The sequence below is a fragment of the Elgaria multicarinata genome, chromosome 4 (assembly GCF_023053635.1).
Source record: "Elgaria multicarinata webbii isolate HBS135686 ecotype San Diego chromosome 4, rElgMul1.1.pri, whole genome shotgun sequence".
In the NCBI taxonomy this organism is placed as follows: Eukaryota; Metazoa; Chordata; class Lepidosauria; order Squamata; family Anguidae; genus Elgaria; species Elgaria multicarinata.
In genome coordinates this window covers 42,660,539-42,683,667 of record NC_086174.1, presented here as the reverse complement: position 1 = coordinate 42,683,667, position 23,129 = coordinate 42,660,539, and the positions used below count along the sequence as shown (strand labels likewise).

The 23,129-nt window shown below is 43.1% G+C and overlaps 3 protein-coding genes across 3 annotated transcripts in view; 2 read left to right on the top strand and 1 right to left on the bottom strand.

Annotated features, from left to right (window-relative positions):
• The first annotated feature begins 311 nt into the window (after positions 1 to 311).
• SPDYA (speedy/RINGO cell cycle regulator family member A) lies at positions 312 to 8,797 on the top strand. The gene is made up of 6 exons (XM_063124163.1): positions 312 to 540; positions 1,013 to 1,071; positions 2,170 to 2,255; positions 5,591 to 5,762; positions 6,641 to 6,935; positions 8,701 to 8,797. Exons 1-6 carry the CDS (start codon positions 312 to 314, stop codon positions 8,787 to 8,789), a joined length of 930 nt encoding a protein of 309 aa, XP_062980233.1. The 3' UTR covers positions 8,790 to 8,797.
• On the bottom strand, positions 7,739 to 16,728 carry TRMT61B (tRNA methyltransferase 61B). Its single transcript, XM_063125397.1, has 7 exons — positions 15,862 to 16,728; positions 14,852 to 14,954; positions 12,929 to 13,119; positions 11,078 to 11,169; positions 9,686 to 9,909; positions 9,245 to 9,316; positions 7,739 to 9,071 (listed from the first exon to the last, which is right to left on the bottom strand). The coding sequence occupies exons 1-7, from the start codon at positions 16,726 to 16,728 to the stop codon at positions 9,004 to 9,006; spliced, it is 1,617 nt and encodes a 538-aa protein (XP_062981467.1). The 3' UTR covers positions 7,739 to 9,003.
• Positions 16,729 to 21,193: 4,465 nt separating this feature from the next.
• Positions 21,194 to 23,129, top strand: part of WDR43 (WD repeat domain 43) — a 30,556-nt gene continuing 28,620 nt past the window's right edge. Inside the window, exon 1 of the mRNA XM_063125396.1 lies at positions 21,194 to 21,490. Coding sequence (XP_062981466.1) covers positions 21,194 to 21,490 — 297 coding nt within the window. The remainder of the gene's footprint in view (positions 21,491 to 23,129) is intronic.

The window sequence follows — 23,129 nt, the reverse complement described above, 5'->3', positions numbered from 1 at the left end:
TTATATCCCACGTTTTCTCTCCAAGAAACCCAAGGAGATGTACTTAATCCTCCTCCCCTCCATTACATCCTTACAACAACAACCCTGTGAATAGGCCTTGGCCTAACGGGGACTAGAACCCAGATCTCCCAACTCTCAGTCCAACACTCTAACCACTACACTGGCTCTTACCAGTGAAGGGTGTGTGTGTATGTTTTATCATAGAAGTATTTTCTCATGATGTGAAAAGTAAACAGAGAAGATTTGTCTTTTTCATGCTATATTTACTCAACTATTTTTATATGTTGAACAGGTAACTTCATTTAGAAAAAATGAAACATAATCAGAGCTGCTGTCAGACGCCTCCAAGTGTCACTGTTCATATAAAATCAAGTGCAACCAGATCATATCAACAAAAAAAAGTTCTTGGCCTTAAACGTCCTAAATTTAAAGACAGCCAGGAGACCTGTGGGAAAAATGTTAATAACAAGCCAAACCGTTCAAAAGGTTCATGTCTAGTTATTCAGCGTCAGGAAATGACAGCTTTCTTTAAATTATTTGGTAGGTTTGTTGGTAGTCGTTTGTTAAAATGAACTAAACCTATACATTTGTAGTATTTCACATTTCAGTAGGACCTATCTATGTCTACAATGCAGAGATAGTGCCTCATATGACTCTACTAACTTTAAGGCAAAAATAGCTTCTGAAACTAAATATTCTTGGAGATATTCTTTAGTTAATGGAAAACCATTCTACTTCCATTTGCCTGGAAGGGGAGGAGCAGGAAGGTGACGTGCACCACTCCACATATAAAGGTTTCCATTTTGTCTTCATACCTTCCTTGTTTTTGATGTTCTTCAGCCTTTATATAAAAGCATTTTCTCTTTCTCTAGAAAGTAGGCTGCTTTCTACCCAACTAACCAGTAATCCTTTAAAAATGTTATTTGATTTATTACTGATATATTTTTAACTAATACTTACTGAGCTTTACAAATAATTATTGCTGGTATGTCGTTGCTGCCTTATTTTACAGATGATGATTTAATTCAAGATTTCTTGTGGATGGATTGCTGCTGTAAAATTGCAGACAAGGTAATGCTGGGCGTTGTCTTGAAAGTCAGTATAAGTTAGGCTTGCATGTATTGACTTAGATCCAACGTCACACACGCAGACATTCACTTGAGCTGTAGGACTTCCCTGTCCTCTCCTACCATCTGCTGCCCCTTGCATACTCCCCAAATCTGCTTTGAATGGTCCCCCAATTCTCCAGAACAGACTGGGGGGAGCTATAGGGGAGGGGGAGTCCCATTCTGCCAGCTGTTTCCCTTCCGCTGGCAGAACAAAACCATTGGCTCCAATCCAGTGTGAACAAGCCATGAGTTGTCAGGGTGGCTTGCTGCCCTGCAGAAAGTGGTCCAGGTTTAGACAACACAACAAACTACCATGGCTAGTTACACACACGCTGGGTTGTTATGTCATGTAAATCCAGTCTCCTCCTTTATGACTATAAGATTACAATCTTATAGTGAATCTGCAACTGATTTCTTTGAGGTCCTGTTATATGTCCTTCCACCAAGACAGGCTAGTTTGCTGATAACATGGGACAGAGCCTTTTTGTGGGAGCACCCCAACTGTAGCATTCACTCCCAAGGGAGGTTAGACTAGCTTCATCTCTTTTTAATTTTCAAAGGGCAGTAAAAACGTTCTTGCTCCATGTGGTTTTAATTCGTTTTAGTGTGTTGAGGATCTGTTTTCCTGATGCTATGAGTTTTTTTGCACTGTTTATAATCTGTTTTGTTTAAATTTGTTTTCAGTGTTTTAGTTTGCATACCGCCCTGAAGGCCATTGGAAAGGCTGAGAGGTAGTTTATTAATAAAGCAATACCCTCTGGTGTCTTTTCACTAATAAGCCTTTTACAGAGAGGTTGGCTCCAGATATTATATCCTAGTTGTAAAGTGTGTGACCCTGTTTTAACTACCGCAATACAAGTTAATGTAGTGCTGCAGCTAACGTTAACATTTAGGACCAGCTAGTCCGTGCCAGATTCAGTTAATGAAAATAAAGTCTGTGCTTTTCCTGGTTTGTAAAAATGATCTTTTCCTTGATGTCACTAAATTATTAAGATATATTTTGTTATTTTAAGGGAAAAAAGAAAAGAACAAGGGAATAATATTTTATCTTTTCCAACAGTATCTTTTGGCAATGACTTTTGTTTATTTCAAGAGGGCTGGCTACAATATAAATGAACACACGAGGCTTAATTTCTTTGTCGCTCTGTAAGTATTCTCTAAATATTATGATCATAATTAAAATGTAAGAAACAATGTTTTCTACAAAGTTTATTATTTGACAGAATAGTAGTCAGGAAGAAGCCCTGCTGCCCCATCAAAGAAATATTTACGATGGGGTCTTGCAAATATAGAGGTGTAAAACTACAGCTTACAGTATATTATCAAACCAGTATAGTGAAACTCTGATTATTATATTATTTAATGCCTGAAAAATTAAGTTTCTTTTTCTTGTTCAATATATATTATTGGAGTTCTGTTTAATATTTCAAACAGTTTTAACTTTCATTAAGATAAAATGTATGTGTGCCTGTGCAAAAAAGAAAGAAAAAATATCTCCTTGGAACATGCCTCGTAGGCTTAGATAACGGATTGCCTCTTGGATAGATATTGCTCTTCAGCTCAAGTCCAAGGTGGAGCCTCACCTCAAGCCATTTTCTAATGCCTCAGGTGATCCTCCATTGACTGCAATGGGAAAATCTATCAATGCCAACACCACTTTGATTTTTTTTGGGCAGAACTGGATGAAATTTGCAGGCATCTTAACCCTTTCTGAGGGGATGAAGCCTACCAAATAAGTGCAAGAGTTAAGGACAAATGAATAAAGATCAGGATTAGAGGCTGTTGAACATATTGTTTTGTTTCTTGCTCGATTTGCACCAAACTACAGAAAGCGCAAAGCTGTTTAGGACAGAGGTAGATGTGGACATGAGATAGAAGCAAAGGCAGGACTCGCTTGGAATGCTAGTCAGTGGACAAGACTCTGTGTCTGTATTCTTTGTTGTGTGATTGTTACACTTACACACACACACACACACAAACTCTGTGTTATGGTGTCCACAAAGCTACTGTCCAACTCTCCCTGCTTGCAACGCCCAGCTCTCCTGGGAGGTTGGATCCTTCTTGCTCTTCATTTTAGAACTCACAAGCCCAACGTCACTGTGGTTTTGCAGATATCCTTCGAGTGGTACTGCCACGGTCGAGTGTGTCTGGTGACCCACTCCTGCCGGTTTAGTCGTCCCCCCCATACTCTTCCCACCCCCAGGGAATGCTTTCTCTCATTTCTTCCTTTTTCTTCGCTCTTTCTCTCCACCCACCCCTGAGCCCTGTGCATTTTTTTCTCCTCTGACAGTGGTGCTCCTTCTCTCCCCTCAACCTGGTGCTTCCTTCCGCCCCACTTTTGCTCTCCTTACCAGGCACCTTTCTTTTTGCTCTTTAAAAAAAAAAAAACTTTGTTTGGTTTGGACACACTGCAGAATAAAGCTGAAGCTGCTTTGGGTCTTGCTAATTTCCCCAGGGTGTCCCTGGGCTCATGTGGTCATCTAGAGGCCATCTGAAGAAATGAAAATACAGGTGCAACGCAGCAGAGTTGAAGGAAAAAAGAGAACAAAAAGTTGCTGCTGCCTAGAGGGAAACTGAGTTGGGGTGGTGGTGGTGAAGAGCATGAAAAGAGTGAGTGGAGTACCAGATGGTGGTGATTATTGTACTGGGAGGCCCTCCAGGCTGTGAGGTCCTGAACCTGCTTAGGGGTCTGACTAGCAACCAGGGCTCTCCTGCAACTCAAAGAAGCAGGTTAGCTGAGGGAACTTAAGAGGAGAGAGCTGACTGCAAAGTGGCTTGCCCTAACACCTTTCTGCCATCACCAGGCTTCTGCCACCCTGAGGTGACTGCCTCACTCTGCCGGCCCGGCTAGCAATGCCTCTGCATCTTTCCCTACTGTCCCACTCTTTCAGCCTAGCGGGAGTGTGGTAGCAGCAGTTGAAGAGGAAAGGCAGGGCATGTTCAAAATCATTTTCAGTTGGCAGTAGGTCTCAGAAGCTACACCGCCTGCCTGATGGCGCTTCTTGTCCCCTATAGCTTGCAGCATGCACCACATTTAGCAGGAGAATAGTGCCCTTTCTATGCCTTCTGTCCCAGAGGTCACAGCCACCAATGGTACACCTCACCTCTGATGGGTGATTCCAGAGAAGGGGCTCCTAGCACTACCATCCATAAGGCATTGCACAGCTTTCTTCCCTAACAGATTTTCTGTGGTAAGAAAAAAGATGCAAGAAGCAGTGGGGAAAAATGGGGACCCACTCCTGCAGGTTTAGTCGTCTGTGAACCCAGGAAAATTCTATGACTGAGGCAGGACAATGTTGCCATAAAAACATTGTCTGGAAATACCTGACATCTGGATCTCATTCCTGGTGGGAGCCTATGGGAACAGGACACAAAAGGCAGGTGTATGAAACCTCCTGTATGTCTGCTGCCGCCAGACATAGTCAGTGACTAGAAAAATCTTTGAAACAGTTTCTGAAGTTCCTTCTAGGTCCCTCCCAAAAGCACTGTGATTAGAAGTAAGAGGATAGCCCTGGTACTATCATTCCCTGATTGGAAGCTACAGCAGTCAGTCACAGAACTACTTCTCCCACACACACACAGCCTGGCATTTCCCAATTATGGAGACCTTAGTGAGAAGGTTGCAAAAATGTATCAAATTGGCCAGAAAAAAAAAAGCATAAAACACCCTTCCAAGACTCTTCCAACGCTTCAGGATCAGCCTGCTTTGCCTTGGACCACCTCAGATTCCAAGGCGGGCTGAATATTTCTGAATCACAGACCTAGCATATATTGATTATATAAAATATTCTATATTACTGTCTTGATCTGTGGGTAAAATAAGCAAAACAGAAATGCTCAGACTCTGAGATGTTCCTCAGTTTGATGCTTTGAACAGTCATTGCATTGAATCTTGGGCAGGCCTCTGTTCTGTGGTTAGGAACAAATATATAAAAAATCTTCATGAAGACAACTGAAATGCTATGCCAACCTGGCCTGTATAAATTATGCAAAATTAGCCAATTTGAAGTATTAGCTGGATATGCATCTTTTGTTCTGTTTCTGTTAGCCATGAGGAGGGAGAAGAATTCCACCCACTGAATAATGGAAATCTTAATGAGCCAACCCTCTGGCTTGTGTTATTTCATTAAGCAGAGTCCACCCACTTTCAAACCTATAAGAGCTAGTAACTTGCTTTCTTTAAAAGTACAACTTGAGATTTCTAGCTTTCTGTGCCAAATTCTCCATTTCCAAGTTCTGGTCCTTTTGCTTCCATTGCATGCACAACTCTGACTTTCGATCAGGCTGATTACAATCTCAAACAGGATAATTCTTTTCATCCTAGCTGTAAAAATTTTTTTTGGTAAAGTCCATCCACTCTGAGCACTTTTGAATGACTGTCTATATATTTTAGAAAGAAAAAGACCTAATATAGGAAGATGTAGTAGTACACATCTGACTTAAAGCCATTTTTAAGTGACTCATAGTGCACATTATTGTAGGTACCTCGCAAATACAGTTGAAGAAGATGAAGAAGAGTCAAAATACGAGATTTTCCCATGGGCTTTAGGAAAATCTTGGAGAAAGCGTTTCCCAGATTTCTTGGTTCTAAGGGATGAACTCTGGAGTAAAATGGATTACAGGGCTATTGTAAGCAGACGCTGTTGTGAGGAGGTAAGGGTGCATTTTATAAACATTGAGGAGAGTGGCTACATTGTAATACACAGCATCTTCTGTTTTGAAATAGAGCATCTTTCTGTGCTTTCAAGTAAACTATATAAAGAAACTACTTTTAAACGTATACAAAATATTTATTTATTTAGAATAGATTGGGATTGCCGCTCCACTCAATGAGCATTTGAAACAATGTACAATAAAAATACAAACACCTAAAACATATTTTAAAACTGGGACTTAATGATAAAAACAGAGCGCAGCATTAGCTGTTAAAGCTCAGCAGAACAATATTGATCAGCCATCTAAAGGACGCTAAGGAAGAGGCTAGCCTAACCGCCCTGGAGCAGGAATTCTATAACTGGGGTTTGACTGGTTCAGTTCAATTGCTGATGGTTGCCGTGTTTTCAAAATATTCTAAGAAATAATTTCTCTTCAATAAAGTGGGTGCTCTTTTCCGTAAACGACATTAACAACTATTGGAAAATATGAAACCATTATAGAAAACTTCTACACTGGCTATATGAAACAGAAAACGCAGTATATAAATGTGTATTACTATTATCTATAAACTCATATATCATGTATATATGTATTAAAATCTGCCTTAATCAAAATTTGAAAATGAAACTAAACCATAAATACAAAACATCTATTTCAACCTTCTGTGTAATTAAACAGTTGTGTTAATAGATGAAAAAAGATATTTTTGTTGTAAACTACGCCTAATTAGATTTTCGAAGTTCTGTCTCCTTTGTAACTATTTTATTGGCAACTGACTTGGCCAAAGTCACTAATTAGCCTTCATTTCTATGCAGTAATTGCTTGCTGTTTGTTCTGATATAGTTCCATTTCAGAAACATGCTTCTTTAACACAGGTCATGGCTATTGCCTCAACACATTATATCTGGCAGCGGGAACGTTCTCTCCATCATAGTGGAGCTATAAGGAACAATGGCCGAGCGGAAGTACAGCTGCCTCGAGGACCTAATGCTACACCTGCAGATTGCTTGCTTTGCGGGAAAAAGAGAAGATTTATAAGGCTAGGATTATCATCCTCTTCCTCCAATGGTACTCTGGAAATCATGGAGCAACACATAGCTCAGGGACTGCATGACTCTCTTCAAGCTGATAAAAGAATTTCTGAGTCACCGCCTCACTGTTACTCCCAAGGTAAGATGTGGTGAGCATTAAAGTAAATGTTATTCTATGTTAAGCTTAAACTACTGCCACATTTTCTACAATTGCAATCAACAGTTAATTAAGTGAGAACTGAACTCGTTCATATCCTTCTTTGTCAATGGGTTTGGGGAGGTATAAATTCTACTTTGGCATATAGAAAGAGATTACACTCCAAGGGCACCATTGTATGCATGTTTAGACAGAAAAAAATCCTACAATTCCCGGCAGGCCCTTGATGTATGATAGAGATATAGGGTTCTGGTCCAATACAGCACATGAGCAAGCAGCCATGACTGTGTAATGCTTAGCCTATAAACACACATAGAATTTTGCTAAGCAGCTATTTAGCAGGGAATGGGTAGTGAGGAAGGGACTGAATCTAGCCCCGTCCTCTCTCCAGGAAAAAATGATTTGTGGACCGCTAGGTCTTTTTAAAAGGACTACAGAGGCACAGTCCTGGCTGCTGGACTGAGCTGGAGAATGTGTATGTTTAACACCTTTTTGCACTTGTGATGCTCAATCCAGCAAGGGATAGGTGTGTGGAACTTGGTTTATGTGTGCATATGCAGGACCATGGTGAATCACTATTGCTTCCAAATGAATCACTATTGTTTCCAAACCCTCTATTCTGTTCTTCCCACATCACTGAATGCTTTTCTTTCCTCTTCAAATTGTGAATTTGAATTGCATCCATTCATTGAAACCTTGTTAGCTTTTGGTTTACCCTAAAACTCAACTAATAAATCCTTTAAATATACAAACTAGCAGAGAAATAAAAGTCTAGTCAGTCAAAGCCACCTGACGCAACTTAAAACAGCAATTTACATCACATTTATTAGGATCCACATGGATGCAATTTTGTAAATTCTATGTTTATTAAGAAACAAAACCAAAACAAATTAGACTCCAGGAGGAGGAGGTGTGTAAGGAGTAGTAGCAGGATAGTGGGCAGAAAAGTGAAATGAAATGTGAAATATATGCTATTCTGAATAAACTTCTAAGAGAGCAATCCTATGTCCCCTAAACAGCACCTGGGGGCCATGGGATACTTCAGATTCCTGGATCCAAGGGTGAAGAAAGGGCTCAGACCGAGGAGTCTGAGCTTCCGCCCCCTTCCCCTCGCAGACAGCAAAAGCAATCTCAGAGCGAATGGAAAGGGGGCGTGCTGGTGGGCAGGGAAAGGAGGGCTTAAGCTGTATCCCCAGGCCTTCCCAGCTTCCTTCCTTTCCCCTCCCTCATGCCTCAGCTAGATGGGCAAAAAAGCCCGTCTAGCTAAATTGCAAAGCAGGAGGTCTGGTGGAGGAGAAGATTGCCTCTGCCACACTTTCTACTCTGCACCAGGTACTTTTAAGCCTCAGGGGTCAGAAGCTTATAAGTATCAAGAGGGCACCCAATAGGATTGTGCCCTAAACTGATGAACTGTGTCTGTGATTTTTAATACATGGAGTAGCCAAGAGGGGCTATCAAAAGTTACCCATACTATCCTGCCAGCTTTTACATTATACGGATCACAAAAGAAACTAAAGGAAGTTGAGTGGAAGAACAACAGATGGGGCCAATTGCACTGGCAAGCCCCTTTACACCTTTTGTGACTAGCTGGAGAACAGAGGTTTAATGTCCTAATATTATTCTCCATTGCTCCCCTAAATGTAACCTGTCCTGAAATGCACAATAAGCATGCTAGATTACATAGAACAACAGCACTGTAAGCCACTATATACTTTCAATGTGAATTTCTTTCCCTAATTTTTCATAGATTGCAACAAACTACACGACATAGGAAGAAAAGGTTGCTATGCAACTCAAGATAAATCCATGGCTTGGTTTACTGGAAGTGAAGAATGAAAAAAATATCAACAAGTTTAGAAATTATTAGGAAATTCAAATAGTCTTCTGAACAAAATACTTTTCAAAATATTAAGTTTATTCTTTAAGTTCTATATTTTGTTTAACATACAGTATCAAAAATCTAGTCAATATAAATTAAAGCTGGGCCTCCCTTAATTGCATAAGCAAAGATTATTTACAGTTTTAATTCTGGTGAAGTGCAATCTTCAAATCAGCATATACTATTTGGAGCAGTGTTTGGATATGCTGGGTTAAATTTCCTCAGTTTGACAAGAAATGCTAGTTTGAGAGGAAAACACAACAGTATTAGTAATACTATATATAAGTAGCCTTCTGGCATAAGCTTTTATTCATTATAGATTTCTCTTTTTAAAAAAATTACAATGGTTATGGAAAATACAGCTGTAGTAATGAGTGAACAGCTTATAAAATATTTGCCAAGCCATTCTTACCTGTGTGTCCAACTTGCCATGGGTAAGGTCTAGCAATGTAATGTGGTTTTGCACTGTCAGAAATGAAAGCTGCTAAAATAAAATAAAAACATATAGTTGTCCAATTTGTGCTTTAAATAGTTTTGTGGGACATTCTTTCCCCATGTTGAACTTAATCTGCTGTTCATTTCCCTCCACCTCTGGACACCTCTCCTGCTTTAGGCGAATGTTTGCGCTCTTACACATCCCCATGCCACAGGGGCAATAACAGCAAACATCAGCCCCTTACAGACCACAGTGTGGTGAGCAGCTTAACAAGTCTAGCAACAGCTTACTGGTAGTCAGAGGATCAGACTGTTTGCCTTTTACTGTAAGGTTCACATATCAATGACACAGTAATTTGGGACTGCAGTATTCCAGTTACTATAACAAAACAAGACCCCAATAGAATTTGTTCCATACCATCATCTTCTCTCTCTTCAGCGGGAACCTCATCATTTTCATGATTGCAAGCTGACTCATTGTTGACATTTTTCTTAGATTCCATATTTTGGAAAATTCCACCATTTCTCCATGCAGCTGGAAGTACTAACCAATCTCTGTGTGTCACTTCAACAATCCGTTCACAAAAAAGGGTTAACTTGTTGGTCCGGATGGCTTCCAACAGATCGATAACCTGGGTGATACTTACAGAGGAATTCAAGTTACATGTACTGCCAGTGAATCACTACAATAGAATACAACAGTTTTCCTAACATCCCAAATCTATGCACGTTTAGTCAAGAGGTTAGTCCTACTCCATTCATTGAGTCTCATTTCCAAGTAAATTTGCATAGGGTTGCAGTTTTAGCTCTTTAACCAAAGTATAATACTTTGTTTAGATTTCACTATAGCCAGCCCAAACTTAAGCAAAACTTATATTGTCTGTAATAGCTCTCTTGCCGGACTACAAAAGTCTACTTACCCAAAGACCTCAAAACTATAAAAATGTGACTTGTTAGCCATCAGTGATCATTTATTAGAAACTAGAAAACAGTGATAGCTTAAAATGATTGGACTGATTTTAATTTTATTTCTTTAAAATATTTATATCTTGCCTTTCCTCCTAAGCAAAGAATAAAATTATATTACAATAACATATATTACTAAAACTAGTTCAGATGTAACAATCTGAACAAAACAAGCTCTGTGACTTTCCACTCCCTCCTTACTCCTCCCTTTGTATCTCCACACTTGAGGAAGATATAGTAGTTTGTTAAACTATCGCTTCCATGATGTCCAAACAGGAAAACTGTGGTTAAGTATGTCATGGGAAACTGTAGTTTAACAAGCCACAATCTCTTCCTCAAAACGTGTCATGCTCCACTGGAGGAATCTTCGTCCTCTGAGGAACTATAGCTCCCAGAGGTGGATGACAGCATGAAATCACCCATATAAGCTATGTCCTTGACTTCGCTCTGGAAAATCCATGTTTGCCTGGTAAACTGCTCGACTATTGACTTGCTTTGACTTCTCTATTAAGATTAGCTTTTGTGTTTGCAAAACAAAGAGCTGAATTTAGTTGAGGCAGGACAGTGTGCAAAGGGAGACAAGGCAAGGAGGGATGCTGGTTCTTGGTCTGAGAAATCATGTTTTATTGGACCAAGATAATTATGACTGAACCAGGCCGTTGCCAGTTTATCCAGAAGCTTGGAATTCCAAGGGATGGGAAGTGGAGATGGGGGTGGGATAAACACTTTTTTATGTGACAAGTAATTAAGTTCATCTATATACAAAATGCATTATGCCACTACACATTTAATGATGCTACTACCATTAAAATAAACTTGTAAATGGGGAAAAACTAATACTTACTTTGCAAGGTACACTGCACAAACACCTCCCTGTTTAAGATTTGGGGAAACTGCACACAAGGCATTCTGGGGGAGAAGCATATCCAAAGCTACCTATAGAAGAAAGATGCCTTTTAACAAAAAATTTAAAAGAATACAAGGATTGTATTTTAACATCCACTTGCATTAGATATTGTATCCTATGAATGTGGGTGCCAGTATGGACAATTTTAGCATGAGACACAACAATGTTTACGTCAGCCCAAGGCTGCAAACCATAATGTCAAGCTGGAGATACATGGCCAGCTGCAGTGCTGGAATGTTTTTTTAGTGTGTATATGTCAAGGGAAGAGGATGGCTGACTGGCCAGTGTTCCAAGGAAGACTTACCTTTGAGCGGAGTATAGACTGGTCTAAAAACATAGAAATACCTGTGCCTGTGATAATGATATAACAAAGCTCTGTTCTTTTAAAAATTATAAGCAGTAAATTCCGGTTGTCAGTACTCTGAAAATATTCTCAATCGATATTAAACATAAATTATACTGAAAAATGGAAAAGCAAGTGATCATGAGAGACTAAGTGGAATAAAAGGCAGGATTTAATTTGGATTCCTGGTCTGAGGTTGGAGTCGGCAATTCTACCTCAGACCTGCCCCCTCCCCTTCCTAGTTGGCACGGAAAGAACCATGCCGGCAACCTGGGAGGAAAGAAGGGGGCGTTCCTGGAGGGGGGGATTGAAGAGGCCGGCTTACGAGGAATACTCCAGTCTCTGCCCTCCCTCCGATGCCTCAGCTACATAGGCAAACATGCCCGTCTAGCTAAAATGCGCCAGAATGGCAGGAGCATAGAGGCAAAGAACATCTCTGTGCTCTGATGCCCAACAGCCTCTGAGTTAGGAGGTCGATGTCCATCCCGGCACCCTTAATTTGCCTTCTGGCAACTGCGGCAGGCACAATATCAAGATGTACTCTGCAATCAGCACAATAAAAAAACCTGAACAATTCTTAGGATTTTAATCAAGGCTGCTCACATGTTTCTTTTTAATTAGGTCCCTAGCCAGAGAACTGTGAGCAGTACAGAGGAATGCACATCCACTACGATGCTCATGGTCTCAAAGAATGATTTGGGCTGGAGACTAGAACCTTTTCTCAGCCCTGCTGAACTACCATGCAATAGTAATTAAGGGATGAGGCTGCTTGAATTCAGTCTGGCTAGACCTTTTTCTCTTTCTCCTACCTAGATACACCTCTGGATATGAGCCAATGGTTAAAAACATACCTGGAGGAACTTCTCTAATATGAGCCTGCTTGTGCCCTAAGATCATCAACCGAAGCCCTGTTCTGGGTACCCCCACTATCAGGTTAGGGAACTGATTTCCGAGAGCAGAGACTTCTCAGTTGTGGTGCCTCGATTACCCCTGGCATAGTCACTATTATGCTACCTTTTTAGGTATCAGACAAAAGCTGTTTTATTTCTGACTACTTCTAGTGAAATTGAGTTTTATATCAGTTCAGTGTACTTGATTCTACTACTGCTGTCTTTATTTTTGTTTATTAACTGCCTTAACGGTATTGTGATTTTATCTTGTTTAAATTTTGTAAGCAACCTGGAGAATCTTATGGAGAAAGACAGGAGAAATTATAAAAATAAAAATTGAGCCATAATATTTTAACCTCTCAGGTGTTAAGAAATTACATACAACTGTGAATGCTGAAAATACATTTACAAACATTTTTTTGAAGATACCAGATTAATGAATACTTGCTTTCTAGCTTTGAAGAAAGATCACTTCTCATCTTAGGTTTTCTCTCTAAATTCTTGGAGGAAGGTGTGAGAATGTCGTATTTTCCTTTAAAAACCCACCAAACTTACTGCATCAAATGTTACAGTTTTCAAATCCTCAACGGCTGTTAAAATGTCTTCATTAATGAAATCCACATTATCTGGCCACTCTACCGTATGCCCTATTTTCCATGCGTCACACCAGGTCTGATAATTCTTCTTCGCCACTCTGTGGTGGTCTTTCCTGACTTCGTAACTTATAATACGTCCCTGTGGCCCAACTGAAAACAAATGAAATAGAACTAAAGTTAATTAGTTCTCTTTTCTATAAAGAGCTGAATAAATGACACAAGAAATAAAACAATAGCCTACTGCAATTTGTCACTTATTCAAGCAGAGCTAACAGTGTTGTCAGGTTAAATATGTTTTAAGCTGTAGTCCTAAACTCCCTGTAAAGTTCCATTCAACAAATGGGGGCTTACTTCTGAATAAATATGCATAGAACTGTCCGGCTATTTTATTATATAGATAGTAATCGATCAATTCAAATTAAAGAATTTTGCATGGCAGCAGATCCTTTTACTAGAATACACCAATCCCAGAGTCATAACTTGTTTATAGTCAGGTCCTATTGTTTGTGTTCATTGGCCCCCACATTTTAATCTGTTGTCCAAGATGCCTGTAGCCCAGGAGACTGCATGGGATCATGTCACTCCCATGACACTGTTCTGTAAAGCAAACAACACACGGAAAGAACTACATAAATGGTAAATAGTCAAAGTGCTGATTTCCCATGTTCATGGAAGTAGTGAGCCAAGAACTTGTTGTGGTATAGTGGCTAGGGTGATGCTCCTGTGGCAGGAAAGCCTGGTATTAAAGTAACAATCAGCTATGAAGCTCACTGACCAACCTTAGCCTAGCTGCTATCTCTTTGCCTAATCCACCACAAAGGGTTATGGTGTATACACCACACTTCAAGAAGGATGCAGACAAGCTGGAGCGTGTTCAGAGGAGGGCAACCAGGATGATCAGGGGTCTGGAAATAAAGACCTACGAAGAGAGACTGAAAGAACTGGGCATGTTTAGCCTGGAGAAGAGAACGCTGAGGGAGACATGATAGCACTCTTCAAATACTTAAAAGGTTGTCACACAGAGGAGGGCCAGGATCTCATCTCGATCATCTCAGAGTGCAGGACACGGAATAATGGGCTCAAGTTACAGGAAGCCAAATTCCGGCTGGACATCAGGAAAAACTTCCTGACTGTTAGAGCAGTATGACAATGGGACCAGTTATGGGCTCTCCCACACTAGAGGCATTCAAGGGGCAGCTGGACAACCATCTGTTAGGTATGCTTTAAGGTGGATTCCTGCATTGAGCAGGGGTTGGACTCGATGGCCTTATAGGCCCCTTCCAACTCTACTATTCTATGATTCTGTACAGCACCTTGCACTTGGAGAAAAAGCAGGATACCCAAGGCCTGATTCTCACATTTTATTTCTGACACTGCAAATTCTCTACGAAGTGCCTAACTAAAGCTCAATTCACACGTTCACCTTGAGGAAGTATTACTATGCCAAAAAGTACATTTACCTATCCATTCTCACCAGGCAAACATTTCAACTAAATTCCAACTGCTAGAGTGGCTGAGAGCCAAAGTAGGCAAGAGTAATTTGGAGTATGATCACCATAAGAGGGAGAGCTCATAGCTCAGTGGTAGAGCACATGTTCTGCATGCAGAGCATCCCAGGTTTAATCCCTGACATATTTAGGTGTTGTTGTTGTTTTAAAAAGGATCAGATAGCAGAAGTTGAAAAACGCTGCTTCTGCCCGAGATCCTGGAAAGCCACTGCTAGCCTGAGTAGACAATACTGGGTTGGATAGTCTGAACTGATATAACTCAGTGCCCTACATTCCTAAAAATGTATGAAACAGCTGGACCCAGCCAGGTGATGAAGCAGAATTCTACAGTATTGACATCAATAAAATCCTCTCCAAAATATAGAACATTTTACCTGCTCTTGACAGAAATAAACTCATACTGCCAGACCCAGAACCAACTTCCAACACTGTGTCTCCTTGACTGATATCCATTAGCAGCAGCATTGCATTAATATCCTAGAAGTTAAAAGAACAAAGGAAGAAACTAAACATTTTTAAAATGTCATTCAAACACTGAGTGCTTTTACGTGTCTAAATTCAGTGCAGATCAAATTGATTCTTAGTGCAACTAGACCGCAGTAATTGGGGCAGATGTGCACACAACTCCTGAAAACTGAAAACAGTGGAATCTTAGGCATGTCTACAGAAACCAACGGGGCCTACTACTAATGCCACACATCTTTGACTTTCTTCCAGCCTGGAAGTGACTACTGGAGCATCAAGAATGGAAGACTGGGTGTGAACTGAGTGCCCTTGGATATCTGGTGCGAAAATTCAAAACTGGGAAAATTTGTAACTTCCTGAATTTCTAGCCCAGTCACAGATAAGAACTTTGAAACATATAGGTTCTTTGTAATGAAGATTCTAAATCATAAAAAGGGTCATGCTGCACCAGACTGAAGGTCTTCTACTCCAGCATTCTGTTCATACAGTGGCAAACTAGATGCCCATGGGAAACCCACAAGTAGACCATAAGTCTAAAGCATCTTCTGCTTGCGTCCCCTAAAAACTGATAGAGGAAGGAGCCATGCTGGACATCCATTGCTGAAATGGTGGGGTACACTGCACCAAATGACTCCAAGACTTTAGAATTCCAAACCCCATGCACTTACGTTGCATTTTGTCTCCATTCTAAAACTTTCGAAACTGTTATACCATCTTTCCACAAACTCCAGCATGACTCTTCTTATGTCCCAAACCATCCTCAGGTTCCCCCTTAAAATGCATGTCCCCTTTCCCAACCTGGTGCCCTTCAGGGGTGTTGGACTACAACTCCCAACATCCCCTCGCTAGCTGGCTAGGGGATGATGGAACTCGTAGTCCAACACCTCTGGAGGTCGCCAGGCTAGGGAAGGTTGCTTACCTTTGGGTAAGAAATAGTAGGTCCTCTCTTCATCAGCACCACAAATTCTTCTAAGGCTGGCCTCCGGACTAGTAACATGCGACCCGTGGACGTCCAGAGCATCTGCCCAGGGAGTTGGCCCAGGATTTCTGCATACTTCACCGCCCCCCAGTTGCTATTCAACACTCCGGTGGCGGTGAGCTTAGACAGTCTTTTAGCCTCAGTGTACCGTCCCCGGCGCATCTCCGCTAGAATTAGATCCCCTACTTGAAAGGGAACGTTTTTGGAAGGCGCATGCCGGAGTTCCTCGGGCAGCGGCTCTTGATCAGCCCGACATTCCGGCTGCGGAAGGGATCTAACCAGAGGAAGAGCGGATCCCTCTTCCGTCCCAAGGGCTTCTTTTTCCTGCCGCTGGGCTTCCGTGGCCTCAGGGCTCTTCAAGGCTCTGACCTCCGGGGAAAGGAACTCCTCGGGGACCAGCCGGCTGACCCTTTCCAAGGGAGAAAGCGATCGCTCCCAAGCCCTTCTCCTGCGGGTCCCGGCCAGCCGGGCGGCGTCCCGCGGAGCGGCAGCAGAGTCCGCCTGCTCGGCTGGCTCGTCTCCTCCATCTCCGTTCCTCGCAGAGCTGGAAAACAGCCGGTTATTTACGTCTTGGGAATGGCTTGCCGGCAGGGGAGCCGCGCGCTTTCTGGGGCACAGCGCCCCGTGTCGCTGTTGCTGCCTCGCCTGACCCCTGCAGACCCCTGACGCTCTCGCCGGGAAGCTGAGCCTGTTCCTCCCACCGCCCCGCCAGGGTTGATGCTTCCCCTTCGCCTCGCTCACGAGAGCCGCCCAAACCTCCCCTCCCAACGCCTGCAGACCCAGCCTTCGCCGCCAGCACCACATCATGGCTATCGGCGCCTTGCCTGGAGACGTCCTCTTTGGCGCCGGATCCCTCCAAGTCAACCCTTTATTTTACTTTTCTCAATCAGCGCCAAAGGAAAGTCGGACATCGCTGTGGTCCTTCTCACGTTAGAGGGCGAGTACACCGTACCGCCGATCTTGTGAACACGCCCGCACAGACGCGCGTGAACCTTTTCGCAGTTCTGCAGAGCCAATCGGAAAGCGATCAAAGGGGCGTTCAGAAAAGCACGCGCGGTCTCACTTCCGGTTCCGAATAGAATCCTCAACTTGGGGGTGGGAGTGGGAGTGGGGGGCAAGGGCGTGGAAATGCTCAGAAAAACTAAGCCAACGGAAGTAGGGTTGGTTTAGAGGCTGTTTTTCGCGGCAGGAAGCCTCTAAACTAACCCTACCTGTAAATAATCGTGCGCTCCACTCAAAACAGAAAAGAACGTTATTTTTCTCGGTAAATGAGAACACAGTGCTTTCAAAAGACTGCAACAAAGGGAAGTTGCACACGACACTCTTGTATTTTTTTTCAGTCAGTACGAATTCAAAACCTGCCCACTTAATTTTTGCGTTCAGTTCTATGGATTTCCATTTCTCTTTCCCCGCACATGGAAGATTCTACTAACTGCAATTGGCAACCGGACGTTCTAACATATAAAAATCAAGAGGATTACCTCCCGGAGGCGGGGAAGCGCAGTGGATGACGTCTGTACCCCCGCGACGATCTAGTCCCACATGGCGGCCCACATGTAATATAGTCTGCTGGTTCCTATGCTACTGGACAATTCTCCCGTTTGCTTCCCAACTCATTCCTTTTTGAGAGTGTCCCCACTCCCCGGCTTACTTTTGACTTTTTATGTGGTTGGAGCCTTATTTTCTCACTCTTTAGGATAACTAGATGAAGCAACAATAGGATCAGTCTGTATCCCAGGCGTTGACCATTCAAAGCTGGAATTTGGCTCTTTGCTCCTGACACCAAGTCACAGTGGATCCCGCTACTGAATGCAAGGGGTAGACCACTTGTGCCCCCAAATGTTTTGGCTTACAACTAAGAAGGCCCTCTTCTCAGTTACCCCCTTGCCTCACATTTGACAGCAGGTGCCAAAGGAGAACCTCAGGGTATACCCACTTACTGGGATTAAGCTCCATTGAAGTCAATGAGATGTAGTTCTGAGATGTATGGGATTGTGCTGTCAAAATGATGATCTCAGTGCACCTATTTATTTATTTTTACATTTTTATACCATCCAATAGCCGAAGCTCTCTGGGCGGTTCACATAGCTAAAGCATGGTACAATTATTTTGTTAGTAGTGGTTAGTTGACTGGAAACATCAGAAGGGCTGCCACCTGAGTTAAAGTCATCCTCATTGATGAAATGTAGAAGTGTTAATGATCCATTAATCAATTAAGGCTGCAAGCCTATGCAAACTTACTTGGGAGTAAGCCTTGCTGAACAAGTGGGACTTACTTCTGAGTAAACATGTAGAATCAGACTGTAAATCTGCCTCATCTGATATAGTTATAATATTTCAGAAGTGGGGAAGCATCTTGCACATTTTTAGACAAAAGAAATATGTGAAAGGGGTGGTGGTCTCTTCTAAGATGAATAAACGGATATGTAGGTGTTGTGATGTGCATGAGATGTCACTTTAGACTGCAATAAATAACCAGCAATTATGCATCCATATATATATATATATATCTCAGATTTTAAAATGTGAAACATTTTAGCATAAAACACCAGCTTCAGTCACAAATGTGAGTATGCTACAGCACCACTTATAAACTGAGCCAAAGTCAATCAGTAACAGACTAGAAATAACCCTTAGGGGAATAATTAACAATCAGCATCTGTGTTAAGCACAATCAAGACACTTTAATAAATACTTTAAAACATATGTCTGATTAATCTTGGGCAGGATGTAATTCAGCTGCTTGCACAACAGAATGATTCAGTGGAGCTCCACTAGCACTATCTGAGTTTGTGGAATAATACTGTTGGACACTGCCCATAGTTTCCTTTTGATGAGGACATACAATGGATGTTCTTGTTTCCCTACCTGAGATGATATAGAAGTGGAAATCACATAATACATTGAAGAAAAGAGGAGTAATTTTCAAGTTGACTGTGGTAAACAGAGATATTCAGCTTTAGGTTCAATCTACAGAAGTGGGGAAGATACTTTTGAGAAGGGAAAAAAGATATATAAAATTAAATACAACATTGGAGAAGGCTTCAGCGTTCCTTAGAAACTAGATTACCAACTGCTGCATGATACTGTGATGTGTTATTTTGTGCAGCATTAACAAAAATATATGAAAGACATAGAAGGAAGCAGAGCAGCTGAGACCTTCACATCATGAAGAAATTTCCTAACATTAAAAACAAATACAATTGGGTAATTAAATGTAGTAAACCTATATATACCAGTTGCTGCACTGTATCCTACTTGTGGGGTCCCTGGTTAACAGCTGGTTGGCTACTGTGTGAACAGAGTGCTGGACTAGATGGTCCCTTTCTCTGATCCATAGTGACTCTTATGTTCTTTAAGAAGTTTTGGAATTTGCTTTAAACTGGCAGTTTGAGAACCTTTGGGGAAATGGGGGCAAACTTGAAGAAGTAGTTCTTTCATTTTTGCTTTTTAGAATCTTGATTTGGAGATTCTCTCCCCCCCAAACACACACATGCTTCCTGTAGAAGAGGTTTATTTATTTATTTATTTAATTTCTATACCGCCCAATAGCCGGAGCTCTCTGGGCGGTTCACAAAAATTAAAAACATTCAAAGTATAAAACAACAATATAAAACCATAATATAAAATACAATATAAAAGGGAATACAATATATAGGGAATAGTGGAGTGCTGTTGCTTATAATGAGATTTTAGGTCAATTTGACTTGCTCCTAAATTTGTTTAGGATTAGGGTGTTGGACAGTAAATCACATCTTATGCCCCATTTATTTCTGTAGGCCTAATCTAAGTATTACTAAGTCTGGATCCAGCCTAATGTGTTCCCTCGAATATAAACATATTACATGATGGAGGCAAGTTACAGTAATATCATTGGAATTTCCTTCCATGTAAGTATGTTTGAGGATGATAGCAAAGAGATTAATCTGCAAATCTGATTTTAAAGCTATCCTAGGTCAAAAATTTGATTGGCATCATCATCCACAAACAAAATTGATGTTGAAATGAAGATGGTTAGAATTTAGAGCACAGCAACTCTTCTTAAGTGTTTGCGGTTTTAACTCCATGTTGTGCAAAACTGCAGATCTGTTCCAGGATGATATACGCATACAAGCATCCCGATTTCTCTCTCCATCTTACACTTTTGGAAAGGGTGACATAGCATATCCCTATGCTGGCTGGGGGATACCTGGAGTTGAAGTTCAACACATCTGGTGGGCATCAGGTTGGAGGAGGATCTAGATCTCTGCAATGTATTTCCAGTTCCAGGCTTGGTTCAAAGCACAGTGCTACAGTGTAGTGTTTAGAATGTTGGACATGGACTAGACCATGTGGTGGCCTTGGGCCAGGTACTCTGTTTCAGCCTAACCTACCTGACAGGGCTGTTGTGAGGATAAAGGAGGGGCATAACTATGTGTACACCACCGTGACCTCCTTAGAGGAAAGATGGGATATGAGGAATATGAGAGCTTTGGTTATTGGGCAGTATAGAAATGCAATAAATAAATAAAGCAATTAATAGCACAATACTATACATGCCTACTCAGAAGTAAGCCCCGCTGAATTCGTTTGGGTTTATTTCCTGGTTATTGGGTATAAGATTGCAGGCTAAATTACGAGTCACAGGGGCCCTATGATAATCCAATGGAAGGACAGTCCCACTGGCACCCAAATGAATGATTCGGTTTCGCTGTGTGCGTTGTCGTTTATTCTATCTTGCTCCTGCCGCTTTACATTAATTGTTGTTCTGATTGGTATTATTCTTAACCGTTTCATTATTGCTGATGCGAAATGCTTTTATAAACATTATTGTTGAACAGGCATACAAGCGTTATAAATAAAATTTACTCGGAAGTAAGTCCCCCCGGTTTAAACGGGACCTACTCTCAAGGAAGCCAGCCTTACGCAGCTGCAATCCGAGGGAGGTTTCCTTGGAAGCAGGTCCCACACCTTTGCTGTCTGAGGCTAGGAAGCCCCATTGAACTCAGCCGGGGCCTGACTTCCGAGTCGATAAGCCTAAGAGCAGCCGGCGGCGTCCTGACAAGAACTCATAGGCCGCGGCGGCTCTCGCTTTTGACTGACTGTGCGAAGCCCCTCAGGAGGAGGAGGGGGGGGGGAAGGCCTGCGGGTCGTCGCAGATGGAGCCCGTCAGGCCGCCTGTGTGGGCCGGGCTGAGGCGAGCGCGCCTGCGCGAGGGGCCAAACACGTGGCTGCCGTGCGGCCGCCCGCTTGCCTGCTGGGAACAGAGAGGGACGGGCCTGCAGCGAGCGCCATGGCGGCAGCGGCAGGAGCAGGCGCCTCGGCGGGCGACACAACGTGCGGCGGCGGCGAGCAGGCGGTCGCGGCCTTCGAGACCCCCATCTTCGTAGCAGGGACGCCATGCGCCTTCTCCCCTCAGGAGCGGCGCTTGCTGGCGCTCTCCGGGCCGGACGGGCGGCTCCGCGTGTGGGAGACGGCCAGCAGCCGCCTGCACCACGAGTACGTGCCCTCTGCCCACCTCAGCGCCGCCTGTACCTGCTTGGCCTGGGCGCCGCCGGGCGCCGGAGGAGGCCGCCCGTCTCCCAGCAAGGTATTCAGGGGGCAGATGGGCGGGCCGCGACGGCGGGGAGGGTCTGTGGGGCCCGGGCCTCCGTTATCCGCGCCATGTGTACCCCTCCCCCCCCCGCAGCCACAACGCATGGGGGGGGATCGTGTCGCCTCCACAAGGGTGGGGGGAAGAGAAAGCCAGGCGAGGTCTCTGCCTCTCCGGCTGAACTAACCGCAACCCATGTTTGCCTTTTCCCTTCTCACGTGTAACGGGGCCCTAGCGCTAAAGAGAAACCGGGCTGGCTGCCTCTTGGCCGGCCGCGCTCTCTTTGGGGCTGGTGGGGAAGACGGGCGGATCGTGGAAGTGAAGAAAGTATATGCTTCCCTGTGCTGCGCTCCCCCCCCCTTCCCGATTCGCTTTCGTGTCTCCCTTCCAGACCCGACCTCGGCCAGAGCTCCGCTGGGCCGCAGCTGCAGCACATGTGTGCACTGCTCTGGCTCCGCCCCGCACCCTTTGCATGGTGGCTGGGGAAAAGAAGGAAGAAGAGCCCCGTGGGTTTCATCTGTCTCTCCGGGGCAAAAGCTACACGTCCTCATTCCCTGACAGGGAGGCTTAGGCTCCATCTTTCTCTGCTTTTGGGTCCCTGTTCTTTCCCCACCCCACGACTCCCTGTAAAGCTGCAAGTTAGGAACAGAGGAAGCCGTCTTATGCCGAGTCAGCTCATTGGTGCATCAGTATTGCCAACCATGTGCTCTGGCACTGAACTATGGCTGGTCCCAGTTTTCCTTAAGTTCAGCCCCTGGATCTGTTCATGGTGTCAGGAGCTTAGCCTTGGGTTGTGGCAGGTAGAGGTGTGTGTATACAGACAGATATAAAGCCAGTTCCCAATGTTTTATTATTGTTATTGTTATTTATTTATATAGCACCATCAATGTACATGGTGCTGTACAGAGTAAAACAGTAAATAGCAAGACTCTGCCGCATAGGCTTACAATCTAATAAAATCATAGTAAAACAATAAGGAGGGGAAGAGAATGCAAACAGGCACAGGGTAGGGTAAGCAGGCACAGGGTAGGGTAAAACTAACAGTATAAAGTCTGCACAACATCAAGTTTTAAAAGCTTTAGGATAATGTGACCAAGAAATACACACACACACACACACACACACACACACACCTACCTCTGAAGCTGTGTAGATAGGAGTGGGCATTGTTCTTAAGGTCTCTAAAGCAGGGGTGAGAATCTTAAGCCTGGGATCCCAGTCTAGTCCTCTGGGGTTCCCCATATGCCCCTGCCCCCTTCCCATGGCTGAAGCTGTATTTTGTATAGATGCCCTGGTAGATAAAGCTAGGCCACCAAGGCAAGGATGGTACGCAGGCTTTAGCCCAAGCCCTTCCCTTTCCCCCAACCACCAATTGTTTAGTGGTTTCTCAGCTTTTGTACTATTTCTCCCCATTCTAAAAGTTTGAAATGCTTCTCCTAAGGCTTAGTAATTGACAGCAAGAGCTTTAAATTAAAAGACACTGGTAATTTTAGCCACACACCCCTTTTCCCTTTAGCTCCAGCCACCTCTAGAATGCGGGGGGGGGGGGGCAGCTTCTTTGAAGGGGAATCCAGCCCTCAGGCTGAAAGAGGTTCTGCACAGCTGCTCTAAGGGTGTAGTGGAGCAGTTTGGGTCC